Source organism: Melanotaenia boesemani, chromosome 16 (assembly GCF_017639745.1).
Source record: "Melanotaenia boesemani isolate fMelBoe1 chromosome 16, fMelBoe1.pri, whole genome shotgun sequence".
In the NCBI taxonomy this organism is placed as follows: Eukaryota; Metazoa; Chordata; class Actinopteri; order Atheriniformes; family Melanotaeniidae; genus Melanotaenia; species Melanotaenia boesemani.
Window position 1 is genome coordinate 17,264,965 of NC_055697.1, and position 20,819 is coordinate 17,285,783.

The following is a 20,819-nucleotide window of genomic DNA, read 5'->3' on the forward strand; positions in this document are numbered from 1 at the left end:
TTTTGTTTTGAGGCGCCCTGCAGAAAAAGTTTGGGAACAACTGTGTTAAGGGGAAATACATAGGTTGTTTGACTGTTTTGCACTTGTTTCTTTGTGGATGACTCGGTGACCTGTGCAGGATACAGCAGCTGTTTTTCCAGAGAAAATGTGTTAGAAGGTTGTTCAATCCTGTCCTTCAGAGATTGACATTGACACCTCAGTACTGGTTTATACTGTTAGGGGCGGAAAAAGACATTTACTTACCACATCTTAGCAAATATTTGCTGAACATTTATGATCTTAAACTCTTTCTTTCTTTTTTCTTCTAAATAGTCGCATACAGGGGTTGTATATCGAGGGATGTGGGTTTACGAAAGTGGTGAACATCTTGTCCCGCCTCCCAGGCTGCTCACGATTGGTTCTTTGACTATCAATCAAATGGAGTAATGAAGGTGTTGTGCCTTTTTCCATTTTTGACAGGTACGAAGATGTTGCCAATAAGGGGAAACGGCGACCGACAATGGCCTGCAGTTTAATTTGTTCCGTGTTTAGTTTTTTAAGATTATACGTGATGCTGCTTAGTGTTGAATGTTACCCTCGACAGGTACGTACAAAGAGCAGAAGTAAAGCTCGTGAATGTAGCATAGCAGCCAACTAGCCGGCCACTGAGAAAGGAAGCCATTGTTTGAGTTGTTGGCTAACATGGCAACGAAAGCTAACGCTAGCAGCGTCGGCTAGACGGGCTCGCTTAAAGAATTGTTGCCGTGGATACAGGTAAGTTAGTTTGAATAAAAGTATTGATGTAAAAAAAAAAGGCTTAGAATATAGTGGAAAATCAGAGGTATATCTCTGGCTGCATAACATTTATTTTTAAACATTAGGTAGAATGTGTAATGACACGGTTTGAACTCCATTCATCTTCGTTGTTAAGCAGCTAGCTAACATACTTCGTATCTTCTTGCTTAGCCTGTGGCGTCTACTTGAAGCTGCGGGCAGAGCAACGTTATATATAGCTTAGGACAATCTGCCTATAACGTTTACTTTAACTTCCCAGCTTTATATTGTGTGTGTGTTTTATTTATTTATTTATTTAATGTAGGCCTCTTGGGGCTACCATTTGATCTGTTAATGGGTGCAACCCCAAGCCTCCTACCACATCTCAGACAACAGTGCCAGCTAGTTCATCCTCAGTGTTTTATACACAGTATTTGGTTGTATAACTTGATTTACATAAATATTCTTTATTTATTTTATATGTTAACATATTCAATGCAAATAAAATGCCTACTTCAGTTACAATTTGAGTAATGAAATTACCTTAACGACTCTGGCACAAATTATGTTTGTTTTTCAAATTAGGCTTGCTTGTTTGTTTGTTTATTTATCTATCTTTTGTTGCTGCTCTTTAAAAACGAATAATAATCAAAAACCATATGCCATAATTATTGTAATGAAAGAGAACTTATTGAACTTTGTTATCCTCTATTATAAATATTCTTAAAATGCCATATAAACTCAACAGTCAATGAATTGTCAATTAAAAATATTGAATATCTATATACAAAAAAAAATATTGCTAACATGGCAGCCTGAAAGAAGACATTTCCATACACAGAAAACAGTTACAATCATTAAAAAATGCTGGTCTTCTTTGCTTGTAGCGTATTTCTTGTTTTGTTTACTTTGTTATTGCTGTATTTGAAGGTGTACAGCGATGAATTTCTCCCTGAAAATGCATGTGTGTCTTAATACACATTTTTTTTATGTAACCTTGGCTGATCATGGTTTAAAATTTTAAATGTTCCCTGTAATCCTGATTATATGTCATCTGTTAGTACTTCAACTCGGCATTCATATGAGGTCTGAAGTGATAACTTAAACTCTCCCAGTAACATTTCTTACATTTCTAGTAAAATTTTTGGTGACAGTTTAAATGGTAATGGCCCATAAATCTACTGAGCAGCAGTCTGCAGCTAGCTGTTCTTCAAAACACATGGCCTGGTTTATTTGTATATTAATTTCTTTAGTCTTTTACGAAGGAATTTTGTAATGTTTCTTAGACAAATCTGCATACTGTAATAATGCTACTGTTTCTAATCTTGACAAAGAGAATGGAAACATATTATACAGTTAAGATACTGATATTAGATTTAAATTTTGGTGTGTTGACTCATTCACATCAATTAAACATATGGATGCTCTAACCCACCTCACAAAGTTTATAGCCTGTATGATGCTGTTTTAGCCAAATGACAAAGAGAATGATCTGTCAAAGGCTGTGGTTGGCCACAGGAAACTTTATGCCACAGGCTTATGTAACACACCTGATCTTCTTGAATTTTGGCCAGAGGATTTAACGTTGCACTGAATTTTTAATGATGAGGCTGCACATGTCTCCTACAACTGACTACATGCATCTATTGTACAACAGTTTATCCACTTTTTAACATATGCTACAAAACAACATTTTGTCAGATGTGTTTTATTGTGTATTTGTCTGTTATCAATAATTCATTCTGTTGGGTTATGTTAAAAGTTCAAACATTAACTGAAAGGTGTAAAAACAATCTAAGCAAACTTATTTTGTCTCATGAGGTTACTGCTGAACCAACTTGTCACAGATTACTTGTTGGAAATCTACACAGTTTAAGACATCAGACTAGTAGTTTTTACACTAATCAAACCTTTTCCACAGTGATGGCCATTTGTTGTGTTTTGTCTTTACTTACAGAAGAGATAATCCTTCATGATGTGTGACAGTAATGAGGCCAGTGAACAGTCCTCCTCTCCCTCATCTTGGGCCAGTCCCTCCATTTCACCATCCTCCTAAATCTCTCACCCAGCCTGCCAAGATGACTGACAGGAAGGAGCCACCCTTCTTTAATGATGACAGTTTGGGAGCTTTTCAATATAAGCTCCCTTTCTATGACACTATGGAGCTGTTCATAGAGACCCTGAGCAGGGACGTGTTTTTGAGCTGCGTGTGTTGCCCTTTGAGGCTGTCATTTCAGTCAAAGCCAAGATCCAAAGGCTGGAAGGTAAAATATTTACTAATTTATAATTTGCATGTTTTAGTTAGCTGTTGTAGAAAAGTACCAGTTTACATGTCAAAAGACAAATTATTGCATTAGGTATAGATCTGAGAGATGTAAATTATTTTCAGAACTGAGATGGCTTTAAAGAAGGGTTACAGGATAGGCTCTTATTAAATATTTCATCCTTACATCTGTTTTATACAACTTGTTTGACAAATAAAAAAAAAAAAGTAGTTCAGAGAAGAAGCCAGTTTTAGAGTGACTTGTTTTTAAAACCTCTTGGCGATTTTGTGGTTAACTTCCATCAGGAGTGCTTACCTGCCTAAATGGCTGTACAGTCCCTTTTGAAATTCTATTATTCTGCCATTTATTGACAGATATTTAATTTGATATTCAAGATTTAATTGAAAGTATCAATGAAAATGAAAAGATTGTATAACAAAATGACAAATGTAAAAGGAAAAGCAAAAACACAAGTCATAAATGAACAAGCAATCAAGTTGGAGGGAAAAATGCTCTGAAGTCTGTGATGGGCTGAGGCTGGTGTGGGTTTTGTCTTTTTATGTTCTTTGGGATGTGTGAGCCTGGCTACATCTTTGGTTCCCAAACCTTCTTGCCCCTTCCCCTCACCCTGTCATGATTCTGGGCCCTACCTATGGGGCCCGCCACCCAATTGGGAACCACTGGGCTATACCAGTATTCCGATATTAACCTAATTAAGACCATAATCTGAATAAGACACTGCCATGCCATCATGTGGGGCCGGTTGTTCAAAACGTTAATCTGGATAAAAGCTATCCGGATTTGGGAATCCCATTTTTCAGGACGGTGGATCATGTAATCCAGGTTACTTTTACCCCATTTGTTCAAAGCAAAATAGGAGAGAATCACCCGGATCCAGAATCCCATTTTTCAGGATCACCAAATCCAGATTTCCAGCATGTAAATCTATGTGGGCTTCCAGCTATGTGAAGAACAACAGGTAGAAGAGCCGGTATGGGGTCACGTCAAGTGATTTTTATTGTAAGACAACACACAGACACCATAAATATCCACTTACGATTGTATGACACCTCTTCGGAGCCACAACACATATAAAACAAGTACATGTCCACCTACACTGTGTATAGTGTGAAAACATCTTAAAGAAAAAAAGGCTCCATGTCCACATGTTACCATACTGAAGACTGTTCAGGGTTCCTCATCTGAGGAGGGGAGACCAGCATCAACATCCAACTTGTGGGCGATGCTGACCTCACCATCACAAACTGCATTGTGAAATGGTCGAGGTCTGTTCACGATTCTTGTGTCCTGAGGGAGAGTGCCTTGTAAGAGAGCTCCAAACCAACCAGATGGCATCATATTAGGAGAGAGCGCCTAGCCACTTCAACCATGGCTGATGACGCCCCTTCTTGCCGCGGCCACACCAGCCCAGGCGCGCTTCAACGCTGCTTATTGCAGAATGAGATGTGCAATCGAGCGTTTAAAAGGTGTTCTGAAGAGATGGTTTGCATGCTTTAACTACTTACGGGTGGAACCACAGGGAGCATGTAACATAATACTTGCGTGTATTGTCCTGCATAACATTGCGACCAGGTGGAATGTCCCTCTTTGTGACAATGTTGATGACGCACCTGAGCCCCGTGTGGAGGCACTGGCCCAACCTCTGGCTTTCTGTCAGAATGAGGGACGGACAGGATGTGTAGTGAGGGTTGCAGTCGTTGGACATTATTTCTGACAGGTTCTTTTCTGATTATGCAATGCTGACTGACAGGTAAATCGATTTGTTTTATGTGTGGTTGTTATTGAGTTTGTTTAGGGGTTTATTTCCATGGGGACAAAATGAAGTTATGTTTTTATTTGTGCTGTACTATGCTAACAGGATTAATACGTACCCTATGTTACTTTATCTACTTTATCCCTGTAATGGTTAAACAAGTCAGGTGCAACATATAAAATTAGCATATGCACCATCTAAAAATATACTATTGTTTGTTCAAAAACGAGGATGTACTGCAGTTTCCTCTTGAAATCTGCCTTGTAATCCTTCCCTCTTTTGGATCAGGGTAATCCTGTTTTTTTGTATCAAAGTTATCCGGATCCTACTCAATAGTTTTGAACAACCCAAACTAAGGGTTTTATCCAGATAACAACCAGGAGTGGATTACGTGATCCAAGCCGATTTTGGAATCCGGGTTTCCCTTTTGAACAACCCATTTTCAAGATTTGATCCTATCCAATAACCAAAATTCAATCGGATTACGTTTGAACAGCCAACCCTTTATGATTACCTGAACCATGGTAGATGGTAGTCAAGACTGCTGGAAGTTGTCCTGCTGTGTGAGACTGACGGCGATTGTCAGTATTTGCTGGCCTGATTATCTCTGAGTCCCGATTGTCAGAAACACAGCTTGCAGGATTTGGTGTAAAAGGATTTCTTCATGTTGTAGTGACATGCCCCTTCTCTGGGTGGTAGAAGTATACCAGACTATGTAGTTTTAGCCCACAGAGAATGTGCTGCTACCGGTAACAAAAAAGGCTTTAATCATTTGTTTAGGGGGTGTACTCAAGTTTTAAATAACTTGTTTAAATATGGTTTTGGAGTAAAGGGAGTAAGTATTTTTGGGCTGTAAATGCAATAAATGCTTTGGAAGAGGTCGTATGTTTAGGGGGATGTAATGTGGGCTTGAATCTATTCTACATTTCTTTTTATTCTACATTTCTATTCTAATCATTCATCAAACCGTTTTGTTACATGTAAATGGAAAATTATTTGAATTTCCAATATGTGACCCATTTTTACAATATCATCACAGAGAATTTGTTCAATAGTCAGAATATTGATGTGCCTGTGAACATAGCCTTTGATGCTGCAGCTAGGTGTCAACGAATGGCCCGTCCTTATCCTTGCCATGTAAGGTGGGCTCTAGCAGCTTTTTTTTTTTTTTTTTTTTTTTTTACTGTCACATTGATCTGGTCATAAACTGCAGTTTTTCTTTTTTATTTGTTTGCTTACTTTTTTATTAAATGAAGGAATAACAGAACCAAATATATTTCAATAAGCTGTAGAAATGCATTATTGATTTCACATGTAAGTAAAACGATCCAGCTGTTGGAGAGTGTGTAGCGTTTTTGTCTTACACAACATACTTGTGTGGACTCATCTGATGATTCATCTCTCTAGAGAGGTAGTGAACATGCCAGATGTTAACACAGCTAAGTCTGTTCAGCAGAGTTGATGAATTTAGGCTGCAATTGTTTTCGTTTGAATGAACATTTTGACTATGTGGCTTTGTGCTAGATCAAGAAAACTTTCCTCAAGCTGTTCTCAGCTTTGGTCAGAAAGGCCTCTGTGATGAAGCTAACACAGTATGTATATGGCAAATTTTATCCCTATGCAATGAGGGAACCACTGCTCATCTGCTAACACTGTAGGTCACCTCCAGTGTTTTTTGTGTTTTTTAATTTGCACAATATTAGTTATTGATGTACCTCTCTCTTCAGCAATTGCATAATTTTGTCTTTAGGGGGCAGACAAATCATTTATCATGATATGAGGAAACCTTACTCGTCAGATAAGTGAACTCAGTGAATATGAACAGATTCTTGTCAACTTTGGTTGTTTTCTCTTCTACCCTCTCTCTGACTATAAAGGTATCCCTGTTGCCCAGCAGCATCTTATCTGGAACAATGTAGAGCTGGATGATGAACATTGTCTACATGACTATGGGTAAATCTATTCCTCCTGACTTTCCATCTTTCAGAGAGCCAATTAAAAAAAAAAAAAAAAAAAAAACACTCCAAAACGTATCGCGTACGTTTAAAATTATATGTAAAACCATGTTGAAATACTTGCTGTCACTGGATTAGCGACTTTTAAATACAGGTCAGCATGTTTTTGATGAGCCAGAGATGTAGAGCTGGGTGAGACAAGCAACATACTGTCGTATTTAGAGAGCCTGTTCTTCAACTGTTGTCATTTTATGAGATGCAAAGTTCACCCTCCAGTGCTCTGCTGGCTGCAGATGGTGGTATTGTTATGAATGCTTGTCACTTAATTTTCCACATGAATAGCCTCTTGTGAGATTTTGCTAGGCTCCTCTATCACACTGTAGCACACTTTTGAAGTTTTAGAAGGAGAGAGGGAGAGAAGGAAATGAAGCATCTGGTTTGTATGTGACAATTGTTTCAATGCAATTCCCAGTCCTGTACTTAAGTTCATCTGGAGCTCATCCTGTCCCTTGAAATGTTGTATACACTTCAGATCAGAGTCTCTGCCTCAGAAGTAGAGCATTTTCCACTAAAAGTAAAAGTTATTTCCCTTTTTCACATTTTGTTTGCATGTACAAGAATAATTGAAGGTTTGTGTTACTTGCATGAAATTTTCTTTTTGTATTTACAGCATTGCAGAGGGCTGCACTTTGAAACTAGTCTTAGCTATGAGGGGAGGCCCAATTAACACTAGGAGAGGTAAGAAGCCAATCAAAGAACTGTATAGTCCAATTATAGCTAAACATTATTTTTTAGATAAAAAATATTTATGCCTATGTATTGCAGTTGGACTGCAGTACCTTTCTGCTCTGGTTTTCTTCACTTTACTCAACCCCCTCTCTTTTGTCAGTTACTATGGAGGATCCTATTAAAGAAGTGGCTGACCTGATGGAGGGCACAAAGGAGGATGGCTGGGAGAAAAACCAGGCAAACAAGCAGGTCACATTTGTGGTCTATCGTGAAGGTGACCAGCTAAACTTCTTTCGAGTTGTTGACAGAGGAGATGGTACTCTGACCCCTCTGTCGGAGTCTCTGAGGTTGGTATATTGTTATTTATTGTTCTTGTTCCTGTGCTGTTACATTCTCTCAAAATCCTGTAACTTCATCATAACGGAGCTCAGAGAATTGGTCATTTTTAAACATGATTTTACACAGAATTCAGAAATGTGATGACAATCATTTAAAGACAGTGAATGATTAAAGTGTAAGGTTAGGACTTTGAATCTTGTTTGGTTTTAGCTGAGTTCATGTCTGCCGTGATGCTACAAAATGGGTTCTTGTTTAAAACTATTAGATGATTAAGAGTATTTTTTCTGCCTTGTTCTCCAGTGGTGGTTCGGTGTACAATGTGTATGCAGAGGAGGAGGATGGAGAGAGTTCTGCAGCTGCACAGCAGAACCTTGAGAACTCTATCACCATGACTAAAATGAAACTGCTCAAAGCCAAAATGGAGGACATGAACCTCAACAAAAAGGTGCAGGGATCAGAAGAGGCCCATTAAAATTGTCCTGTCTATCTAGATGCACACATGACCGCTACAAAATGTTAATTTAATTCACACTTTGACACAGTCTTTCATTTCTAGTTATATTCTGAATATTAATTAAAATGCAGAAACTTCTATAAAGAGAAGGCCTTGGCAAATTTACGCAGACATTTTAACACTTGGCATTTTAATAATAATCAGATGAAAAGCCTCAGATCTAAAACCTACAGCGGCCTTGTGTGTTTATCCTTCAAGTTTTCAGGCTTTATGTTGCTAATCCTGTGAACTTCTTAAATAACTTTAGAGAAGTTAAACTAAATTATATGTAATGTTATATCACTGGGCCTGTCCTAATCAAGGACTGAAAACGGTTGGCCACAAAAATTTTTTCTTTATTGATCAGTTTTGATCTTGATCACAATATAGTTTAATGCTTTCAGTTACAAAAGTAAACCATAATGACGGCAACATAAACCTAATAATAAAACTATAAAGCAGTGTTTAGTGCTTCTGTAATATCTTGTTTCTTTAATGATTTTTATATGGGCCGGCAGACACAAATGATAAGATGATGATTTTCTATTTGACACTTGTACTCCAAGAATTGGTGTGTCAAAGCTTTTAATTACTTTTAACTGTGCAGGCTGTATGATTTTGCTCTTAACTGAAAAGATGAAATCTAGTGTTGAGAGAAAGCCATTATTAATTTATCTTTTTACTAGATGAGGGAAAAATTATGCAAGTGTACAATCATATGAATAAATTTGACATTTTCTCTCCATCTATGTTCTTCAGAAGTCAGCAAAGATAAAACCGCGGGCCCCTGTTAGCCCACATCCCTGCAGCAGCTCTCTTGGACCTGCCAACACACGACACTATCATCGCCTTTTTCGCTCACTCCCACAGATTAACCAGTCTCGACAGACAATTGCCCCACTACCTCCGATTATAGACCAAGAATCCATAGAACCTTCTCCACCACCCACTGCTGCGACTTCTGCCCATTTGACAATCCCAAGACGGTCTCCTCCTTCTTTCTTGTCACCCTCTTGTTATATGCTTCAGGAGGAGGAACCATGGGAGACATGCGCACCTTTTGCAAAGATCCGCCCACCTCCAAAAGTGTCCCGAATGGATATTGGCAGCAGCAGATTGATGAGAGACTGTGTTTACCCCCAGCTCCCACCACTGTACACCAGGGCACCTCCCGAAGCCCCTTTTGACCCAACTGAGCCTTCAGGGGAGACAGTCGGTCTGAGTTTATTAGAGGAAGCAGTTGGAGTCATGGCTCCAACACAGCCTAGTTTTGAGGAACTGGCGGACCCTCTGAGACTGGATATGCCAATCCAGCCAGCGGGTGGTCTTCAACCTCTCGATGTTGGAGCTCAGCACCAGCTGCCACACTCCCCCTCCCCACTCAGCCCTTGGACACTTGGCACAAGTGATTCGGTCAGCAGTGGAGCTGATGGTACACAGCTTGGCACATCATTGCATATTAGCTCCCCCTCTCCATTAATTGCCTCCACTTCACCATCCACTTCAACCAGAATGCAGTCTCAGCCTTTTGATTCCACACTTTGTTTACAGCCTAATCTACAAGCACAATCCTCTGTGAAATCAGGCTGCAAATCCCCTCTTCCTCCAACCACCCTGTCGATTCATCCACCACGCCTTTGCGGTGTCAAAGTAGAGTCGCCTGGCAAAAGGCCAGAGCTCATCTCTAAGAGAGAAGCAAGAGGCATCACTAAGATGGCAAACCAAGCCTGTAAGGAGCCTCTTGGGTCTTTGAACGACTCAGATCTGTTGGCTTCTCTCTCTACAAGGGCTCCAGACTCCAGCAGCAGCAGGAACAACCTTGGAGAAAGTCTGGGACTTGCACTGACCTTGCCTCCTGCCACTGCCTCAAGACAGGGCAGCCTTGGGTCCAGGCTGCCATCCATCTCTACTAACAGGTTCCTTCAGGATGGTCTCATTAGACAAATGTCTCCATTGCGCCGAGCAGCCGCCTCCTACAGGGTGAGCTCAGAAAAGTATCAGTGAAGCTGCCACAACTGGTTTCAAAAAATGGTTTTCAAGTTCAGTTTGTGGTCTGTTTGCTTTTTAGTAAACAGACCACAAATGCAAATTCTTTTGTATCATAATCGTAAGCTTCTGTATGTAAAATATAATGCTTTTCTAAGAGGTGAGAATTGTGATTGTTTTATTTATTGTCTCTAATTATTATTTCCTGTTGCTATGTTCTCAGACCAGCAACTCTCTTGCATCAGCTGGGGGAGGCATGACTTCTTTTGGAACAATAGGTAAGGGAGACACAAAAACATGACATACCAACAAATTAGTGCAGTGTTGGTGTTGGACAGTGATGGAGAAAAAGTTTTCATTTGAGGTGCAGTCACATATTTGGGATGTTGTGCAAAATCTTTCCGTCCTTGTTATATGAGCACTGCAATAAAGCACCTCCAATGGTGCTAAATATTCACCTTTTCAACATTTGGAAAAGCAGCTCAAACACAACACCCAGCATACACACTTATATATGCTGGTCACTGACATGCTCAGTTTCTTCTTAGAGAATTAAATCAATACATATAGCAGTGCTGAGATTTCCTTTTACTTAAAATTTATCAATATCTCTTTGTGTTTTCTTGAGTCTTGAGTTTTTACTGAAGGTGTTTTAAATTAAGTCAGCACTGAACAACATAACTAATCATAACATCTGAAAACCCCCTGTTAATCTCCGTTTCTATTTTGAATTATCATTTCCCATCAGAGTTGTGAAAGAAATACACAAAAGTGTTTTTGGTTGAATCCAAAAATTATTCAGAGCTTTCAAGATTAGATAGAATAATCAAAAGTTGTGTGAATTACAGCATATTTATGTCCTCTTCCTGATGGGGCTTTATCTGATCTGTTTTGTCTACACATCTGAAAATTCATTTTTACATAGTTTTTTATTATTTTATTCAGTGCAGATGATGTATAATTTCCTCAACAGGATATATTCCACTTCAGTATAAAAAGAAACTTCAAAGCATTGCACTTAAGCTCCACATTCCACTCCGCTTGACAGGAAGATTGCTGTACTTTTATCATAGTACTGCCAATGTTATTGTTGTTCCTGAATCCTACTGTAAGCGAAACTTTTCAGGCTGCACAACTCCACAAACATTGCTTTCACAGGTAGAAAATGACAAACCAATGCCTCCAGACATTTCAAGTTTCCTTTTGAACTAATTTTCTGAATTTAATTTTGAAAAAAGTCACGAAATGGTTCAACACATCTACTTTAACTAAGTGATGACAGTTTCTTTACAATTTATCTGTTTGTGAAAATTATATTACATTGCAAACTTATTTTTAACCAGGCTTGGAAAAAAATATAACTACTAATGTAAAGCTGCAGATAAAAAATTTATGTGATGATTTATTGGATGACTGACAGAAATAATTAAATTAATGCTGTTATGAACAAGCTCTTTATGTGTTGACAGGTGGTTTAAAAAATAAAAACCTCTCTGATAGATACCTGTAAACACTGAAAAGAGAAGTGCTTTTTTCCCATCTTTTGAGGCTTGTTTTGATCTAATCGTTTCCCCCTTCGTAGATGATTAAGTCGGAGCAAGTCTTGAATGATATTATAAAAGATGCACAAAACTGAGCACATTCTCAAACAATAGAAAAAAATATGTTCATAACATCTTCAGTTAAACACCAAGAGTACTTAAAAAAATATTACGGGTGGGACTTTAACACGTTATTTATGATTAATAATTTATCACAAAAAGTTTAATGCATTAATAAAAATCAATGCATTTTATTGCAGTTTGAAAACAACATGAAAGTTTGTCGGTCCATAAGTTTCTGCTACACAGAATACACTGATGCACACGCTAGACCTGAGCTAACAACTTAGCAACTTTCTCGCTGTATTTATCAAGTTTTCAGAGCCCTCTAGTGGCTCTATTTCAAACAAGCGACCATCAACAAATCTAGCAACTTTTTCTGGTGTTAGTGGAGACTTTTGGAGACTGGCGTGAAAGCACGTATAGTTTATATCTTCTCAATGAGCTGCGGGTGCTGCCGCAGGCCCCTCCCCTGTCCAAAAGAACACACAAATGGCTCGGTCCTTATGCAGCAGTCCCAGCTGCAGCTGAAGTTGTTTACCTCTGCTCCATCACCAGACTGAAAGTGAAACTTTCAAAGTTTCCACTGACTGATCCTGCTCTGGCTTATAGTCAGATGCCTATTAATGAAGAGTGTCGGGGAAAAAAAATAATAACTTGCTAGAAGTTAGAAGTACTGTAACATGTTGTAGACTTAATAAGAGAAAAGCTTAAAATGATTCTTTAATTTTAGGTCCGTTCAATTCTGGCCAGGGGTATTTCTTTTTCTACTGTTTTGAACTGAAAGGAAATTAAATGCATTTTTCCAGACATTACTGGAGCTTGAGTTTACAATGTTAATGTCTGTGTCTATTATTTGATTCAGTCATCCAGCTCAATCCATTTAAATAAAAATATTTTGCCATTTGGTCTAAATAGTTATGATTAAAATACAATTAATCAAGATTAATTAATTACAAAGCCTGTAATTTTTTTTTTATCTAGTCCCAACCCTAGAAGATATGCAACTTTAAAAGAAGGAGGATGTGCAAAATGTTGTAGATTTAGCCCAAATCTATATGATCTGTCATTTTTCTCTGATGCCAGTAGGAAACATTAAATGTTTTCCTCTGCTCTCAGGCACTCCAACATACCACCTACCTCCAGTCAAAGTTCCTGCAGGCACCAAGAAGAAGAGCTCAAAGCACTGCTTCCTCTGTGGCAAGAAGACTGGGCTGGCCACCAGCTATGAGTGCAGGTACACGTACAAGCACACACTTGCTGTCTGACTCTAAATCTCTTTTGTACTTGAAGCAAGTTCTGCAGTATGAAGTGGTGCACTCCTTTGTTTTCTCTTCCTTCCCTCTCTTCCATATCTCTAAGGGAAACAGACATCACTTCTTGTTCTGTTAAAAAGTCATTGGCTTTATCAAAGCCCCCATCCCCCCCACCACACACACACACAGCATCAATACAGATCTACTCCCTCTCTTGAGTCTGTTCAAGGGTGCTCAAATCGACTCTGATGCAACAGTTTGTAACTTAAATCTCCCAACATCGACCACTTGAAGTTATCAAGCTCACAGCTGATTCAAAAGACTTGAGAATTATAATTTACCAAATATTAATGCCAGTAAATGAAAAAATTTAAGATCTGAAGCAGGTTTGCTGCATTTACTAATGGCCTGATTTAGCCGGATCAACGCAGTCTAAAGAGGTATTTAGTTTGTGAAAATGGCTATGAAGGAAAAAACCTAAAGAGAGCTGCATTTATATTCAGGGAAACAGCCTCATGGGTAAAGTGATTGTTTGCTGATGAAGAAACAATGTTTTTGTGTTAAGAGCGGGTTTTCAAGGAATACACTCTGAAAGATCTGCGTTTTCATCTTTCAGGTGTGGCCACAACTTCTGTGCCACCCACCGCTACGCAGAGACACACGACTGCACTTTCGACTACAAGAGTGCGGGCCGGCGCTTTCTGCAGGAGACCAACCCTCTGATCAGCGCTCCCAAGCTGCCTAAGATCTAAACCCTACAAGCCTCACCTCTCGAAGGATGGCAAGATCAGCTGACTGCATTGGCGGGGGGGGGGGTCGGGTCACGGTCATGGTGAGTTCCTTCTAGGAGCTCATACCCCACTGTGTGCTTTTGTTTTTATCAGCCAAGTCTGCTTGACATTTTAATAATTATTCCGTAAAGCCAAGTGCGAACAAACAAAAGTAGACTGAAATGGCACAGAACTAATTACCGTCTCTTTACAATGTGAAAATATTTATCCCTAGTGTGTGTTACTTTTTCCTTTTTTCTTTGTGGAAAAAAAAACAAAAAAAACTGCATGTTGTTAGGTAGTTTTTACTAAATATATCTGCTGCACGTTTTTTTTTTTCTTTTTCTGTTTTTTTGTGTTTGTTTTTTATTAACTGGACTGCTGTTGACTTAATTTGACAAGTCTTTAACAGATGCACTTTAGAACTGTATTTATACATGTGACCTTACTTTTTGTCAGGAAGGCTGCATTCATGTCTGTGTTTGTCTAAAGGAGTGTTAATGTTATCCAGACTTTTATATACTGCACATGTCTTTTCTTACCTGGGCACATACAACATCACTAACAGCGTTTTTTTTTTTTTAAAGAGAGGACAGTACACCCACTTATTGATGAAATACTTAATATTTATTAATGAATACTACTTATTTAAATTAAAGGTTGGTTTTAAATAGTAAGTATGCAATGTGCGTAAGTGTGAGTGTCAGTAATCTATCTGCCTATGGATTAAGCTGTATTAGGACTGGGAGGTGGGGTAGGTTATAATGTTTATGATGTTTCTACAGTGAGGTGTTTGCCATAAGAAAAAAAAATCTTTTTTAAGTCTTTTTTTTATTGTTCAGCTTTTGCAAAAACTTTAAATGCTGGTCAAGTATCTACAGGGGTCTGATCTAATAAAGCTTCTTTCCAAACGTGTTGTATGTCTCTGGTGTATGTGTAAGAATCCAGCTACATTTTTTTATTTACTTTTTGTTTAGCTCTTTATCTGGAAATGTTGCATATAACTTAAAGGAAACAGAGATCTGAGGTATCCTTGAAAAATTCTCTGAAAAGACCAAAAGTAATTTTCACCACTAGGTTAAATGTTCTTTCTTTGGTTTCGATGAACATGAGTAAATACAGAAAAGACAAAGCTCTCTGCCACCTCTTCACATTTTTTAAATATGTGCCCAATATAATCAGGAAGAGCTCTGTTGCTGGATGCAATCAATGTTAATAATGTTCATTTATACATATATAAATAAGAGAAAAAAAGTGTAAATAGATTATTTCCGTTACACCACTTATTATTCACTCCACTTTGACTTTGGATGCTGTTCCTATTCATCAACAAACCTTGACCTGAGTCACGTCTGTGTTCATGCCCTCACTTTCCTTTATTGTGTTGTTTGGCTTTGATCCACTGTAATTGGTCTGTGCATCAGATAGTCCTGAGACACAGTTTGTTCTCTCTTGGCAGATAAACGCACCTCAACATAGTAAATGGAGTTCATAGCATCTAAAGCTGATTTTTTTTAAAAACAAATCAGATTGATTTTTCTTCAAACTCATCAGTGCATCAGCAGGAGTGGATCTGTTTATAAAAATTCAGTTTTTATAATATTAAACCTGCCAGAGGCAAAAGACAAGTCACTAGGACTACTTCATTCCTGCTCAGTTCAGTTCTAATTTCTAGTGGATTTTGATCAAGTACCTGCAAAACTCAAGCCATCAGCTGAATATTTACTTTATCCTGTTGTTAAGCAGCACATTAAAATGATCACTGTGAATATGCTGGCATACTAGTTTTATTTGCCTAAACATTCAAGCAATACTTCTCAATTATTCTTTTTCAAGAGTGTTTTTTTTTTTGTTTGTTATGTTTTTGTTTTGTTTTTTTTGTCTTTAATTTCCATAACAGTGTTTCTTTGGTGTTATGTATAGTCTTAATCTTTGTATTGGTTTTCAGTGTTTGTGTCACATGCAAACACACCACCCAAATGTCCGCTTTTTACTTTCCATTTCAGCATTTCTCAGCCTGCTTTTTGAAGCTCTGCAAGTCTATATTTTTGCACTGACTGAAAACAGTGATTTTCTTCTTTTTCTAGATATGCCTTTTACATGAAGAAGTGTTTCTCAGTGAGGGTAGAAGTGATGTTCAGAACAAAAAACATGCAAAGGTTTAATTAGGATTGTTTCAGGGTGTTGAAAGCTTAGTTTCTGTGTTTGGATAATGAGGACTGGTGGTCTCAAGTTAAAACCAATAAAGCACAGCAGCTGTCCAAAGATCTCTGCTTATATAAATAAAACCTAATATGATTATTTTTCAGTTTTTTTTCTTTTATTCCAACAAAAGAAATGGTTATTTAAAACTTAATTTTTTGTGTAAACCCTAAATGTATGAGAACCAGTGTGCAATGGTGGAACCAGAAAATCTTCACTGGGGTGGCCAGGGTGGAGCTTAGGTTCATTTTGGGGTGGCATACATGTCCTTTTAGACGGTGAGTCTGTGTGTAAAGCAAAACTCAGCTGCAATGTCATGCGCATCCCGGGAGAAAAAGTTGTGAAGTGCCATTTCTCAGCATCATGATGCTGCTGGGCTGCAACGGCTCCAGAAATGTGCATAATAAATGTCAGTGTGCCATCAGATGAGTTATGAGGTCGGAAGGTTACATAGTGCGACTTTAACAACATGATAACTAATCATTTTTACTTTAATCATCTTAATTGAGAAATTCAGCTCTGCATTAAATCCATTTATAGATGTATTTGAGAGCACTGGGCTGCCATGTTTTGGCACCTGGGGAGCAGTTGGGATTAAGGGCCTTGCAGTGGTTCACCTCTGTTGACACACTGAGTACTTGTAGCCAAATTCCCCAGACCTAAGACCACCTCTGTAACCACAAGGCTACTACACCCCCAGTTAGGTTCCACCAACATTAACCCTTCACCTCTACAATATTTGGAAAGCAGATGGTGGAAAATAAAATAATATTTGGTGTATCTAGAAATTATTCCTTATTTATGCAGATAAAGTAAAAAGAAGCTTACATTATACAGCAGTAGCACATTTTCCAGACAACTGTACTGAGTTTTACTACTTTACTAAGAGGACTTGCTCAGCTTTGTTTATGACAAGCAGCAGCATTATGAGCTCATTCTGAGTATTCCTGCATTCCTTCAGTTGATTTTGAAATCTCCAGCAAAAATGTCAGTATCTGGATACTTGCCATGGATTTACTTGATCTATACCAAAATTTGCAGTGTGGCCCAGCTCTAATGTGAGGGGCACTGTGCTGCCATTGGCTGAACGGCAAATGTAATCACCTCACCTGAATCTAATCAGGTAAGCAGTCATTCCAGTACACCTGTATAACGTGAACAAGCTAGCACTGCTGAGTCATGACAAATGTGCTCAGGGTTCGGAGAATCAAAACAAAAGACAAGCTAAACCAGTCTGATAAGGTCTGTTTACCAAGTAACAAAACAGGAACTAAAACTAGAAAATCATCTCTTTTTTTTTTACCTTCATCTTTTCTGATCCCTGTTCTTGCCTGACCTCCTGGGCTAGACTCCACTTACCTGTCAGCTTTCTACCTCTTTATGTATTTACGCTCCACCTGTGTCTTATTCTTTATCTCATTTTATTGGTCTCTAGTGAAGCTTCTTGATATTATGGGACTTGTCAGCCTTCCGCTCTCTACCATCCATTCCTCCCAGTTAAACACACATCCTGTTCTAATCAGTTTCAGCAGAAATACCAGAGATCAGTTGGCATGGTTAGTATGGTTGGATATCAGTTAAGCTAATAAAAATGACTGCATGTAAAGCATGTGCTTCATTTGCTGGTTTTCCTCTGTTGTATATAGCAGTATTTAAATATCTAAAGTCTTGTCAATGTGGCAAAGAAGCTGTTAGTATCAAAGAGACAGCTGTGCTTTACTTGCTTGCCTTTTTCACATTTAACCCATGTACAAACCTAATCCCTCCATGCCACACAGCACGACAGCCTGCTGTATCTTTCTGATGCAGAGACACATGCATGACAATTTGGAAGGCTAACGTCTGAGGTGCCCATTTTGTCCAGACAGAGCACAGAGGCTCTGTTGTCCAGCCCCCAAGGACAGCGTGGCGGACTGTGCATCAGTAATAAGCCCAAACACAATCACAGGTTTCACAGAGATAGAGCTGAGGCTTTGAGTCAACAGAGGATAAATGAGCCTCTCCCAGGATAGTGCACTGAATAAGGGGCTCCCTTGGTGTGGAATTACAGGACTTGAGGACTTGATTCACTTGAGCTACAATAGTCACACAATACACTGTATGCCATTCATGATCTGGAACACTTAACAGTTATTTATTTATTTTTGTGTTTTGTTTCTGTATTGGCTAGTAACAAATCTACATCCCATTTCATAATTAGAAGTGTCTAATAATCATGATAAATAATAAAAGTTTGAATTAAATGTTTAATGTCTGACTAACATGCATCCGTAGACTATGATCTGCATTTGCAGTAATCTTAAACATAAAAACTGTGATTATTTTATGCAATATGTTAACGCATTAACACAGTATCAGTTTGCTTAAATATAATACCTACATTAAATATTGATATAACATATAAGAGGCTGTAACTGAATGAGGTTTGCTGTTAATGAAAATATATTTAACAAAAACATATCATAAAGCACCTAAAAAACCAAACATTTCGTTTGAATTGTTTTGACAGATTGAGGGATCAACAGATAGATAGATAGATAGATAGATAGATAGATAGATAGATAGATAGATAGATAGATAGATAGATAGATAGATAGATAGATAGATAGATAGATAGATAGATAGATAGATAGATAGATAGATAGATAGATATGAATGTTTGTATATATTATGTTGCTAACAAACAGAAAAACCAATGCCACCGATTACATTACCTCAAACTTGGCAGAAGTAATAATAAACAATTATAAAAGAAAATGAAGAAGCGCTCTGCCTGAAAGGTCTGTGCTGCAGTAAAGTTAAATTGAGTGATCAGAGTCCTGTTCGTTTAAATTTTCCAATGAATTAATATTGTATAATCTCACAAATTTATGCATTAACAGAGTCAGCAATTTTTCGTCAGCATTGTTTTCTGGCTGTTGCTGTGGCAACAGTGTTGCTTTTGCCATGGATGATGTGTTTAAATTCTTCATATTTTTGAAGAATAGTTGTCTGTTCCTACAAGGTAAAGTAGAATGCTCTGCAGGGTTTCTCTATGTCTGTGACTGATCAGACACTGCAAACATGGAAGATGGAAAAACCCGGGGTTAAATTACCGAGTTGTTACCAGACTAAACAGAAAATGACGCCTAGACAGCTTCTGGTCCACCATCTGACAGCCCAGGAGGGGGGAGCAGTGCTCCATCAACACTGCGTACAGTGTGCATGGGTTGCTGCTGACCTCAACTCGAAACGTTGTGGGTCGTTGGAAGGAATACTTCAAAGAGCTCCTCAATCTCACCGACACATCTTACGACAAGGAAGCAGAGTCAGGGGACCCTTGGCATGGGGTCTCCTATCTCTAGAGCTGAGGTCGCTGAGGGGGTCAAAAAGCTCCTTGATGGTGGGGCCCTGGGGGCGGACGAGATCTGCTCAGAGTTACTTAAGGCTCTGGATGCTGTAGGGCTGTCTTGGTTAACACGCCTCTGGAGCATCACGTGGACATTGGGGACATTGCCTTTGGACTGGCAGACTAGGGTGGTTGTCCCCTTCTTCAGAAAGAGGGACCAGAGTGTGTGCTCCAACTACAGGGGAATCACACTCCTCAGCCTCCCTGGTAAGGTCTATTCAGGGGTCCTTGAGAGGACGGTCTGTTGGATAGTCAAATCAGTTTGAGGAGGAGCAGTTTGGTTTTTGTCCTGGTTGTGGAACACAGCTTTACACCCTCTTCAAGATTTTGGAGGGGGCATGGGAGTTTGTTCAACCAGTCTACTTGTACTTTGTGGACTTGGAGAAGAGGTTCAACCGTTTCCCCTGGTGACTCCTGTGGGGGGTGCTTCGGGAGCTTGGAGTGCCAGACCCCCTTGTACAAGCTGTCTCTGTACGTTCGGTGCCAGAGCTTGATCCACATCGCCGGCAATAAGTCGGATTCATTTCCAGACTTTCTAGGTGCAGCCGAGGTTTTGAGAGGATCGGATTTGGTGGCCTTAGGACTGGGTCTCTGCTTTTTGCAGATGATGTGGTTCTGTTGGCTTCATCTGGCCGTGATCTTCAACTCTCACTGGATGAGAATCAACACCTCCAAATCTGAGATTATGGTCCTCAGCCTTAAAGGGGTGGAGTATTCTCTCTTGGATGGGAATGAGGTCCTACCCCAAGTGGAGGAATTCAAGTTTCTCAGGGTCTTGTTTACGAGTGAGGAAAGGATAGAGCAAGAGCTCAACAAGTTGATCAGTGCAGCATCTGCAGTGATGGGGACTCCGCTTAAGTCTGTCGTGGTGAAGAAAGAGTTGAGCCAATAGGCAAAGCTCTCAATTTATGTGTCGATCTATGATCCTACCCACACCTATGGTCATGAGCTGTGGGTAGTGACTGAAAGAACAAGATCTTGAATACAAGCGGCTCAAATGAGTTTCCTCTGCAGGGTGGCTGGGCTTCCCTTAGAGATAAGATGAGGAGGGGCTCAGATGAGAGTCACTTCTCCTCCACATCAAGAGGAGCCAGATGAGGTGGCTTCTGCATAGGATGCCCCCCTGGATGCCTCCCTGGTGAGGAGTTCTGGGTACGTCCCACTGAGAGAAGACCCCAGGGAAGACTTGGGACATGCTGGAGTGACTACATCTCTCAGCTGGCTTGGAAATACATTGGGATTCCCCAGACGAGCTGGCAAAAGTGGCTGGGGAGAGGGAAGTTTGGGCTTTCATGCTTGGGCAACTGCA

General features: G+C 39.2%; 1 protein-coding gene across 1 annotated transcript; it reads left to right on the top strand.

Annotated features, from left to right (window-relative positions):
* Window positions 1-424: 424 nt before the first annotated feature.
* Window positions 425-14,835, top strand: zfand4 (zinc finger, AN1-type domain 4). The gene is given in 11 exon segments (XM_042010413.1): window positions 425-753; window positions 2,711-2,939; window positions 2,942-3,017; window positions 6,669-6,744; window positions 7,417-7,484; window positions 7,636-7,822; window positions 8,115-8,259; window positions 9,067-10,287; window positions 10,517-10,571; window positions 13,014-13,131; window positions 13,767-14,835. Coding segments are annotated over 10 exon segments (2,280 nt in total). The 5' UTR covers window positions 425-753; window positions 2,711-2,741; the 3' UTR covers window positions 13,903-14,835.
* Window positions 14,836-20,819: the final 5,984 nt, after the last annotated feature.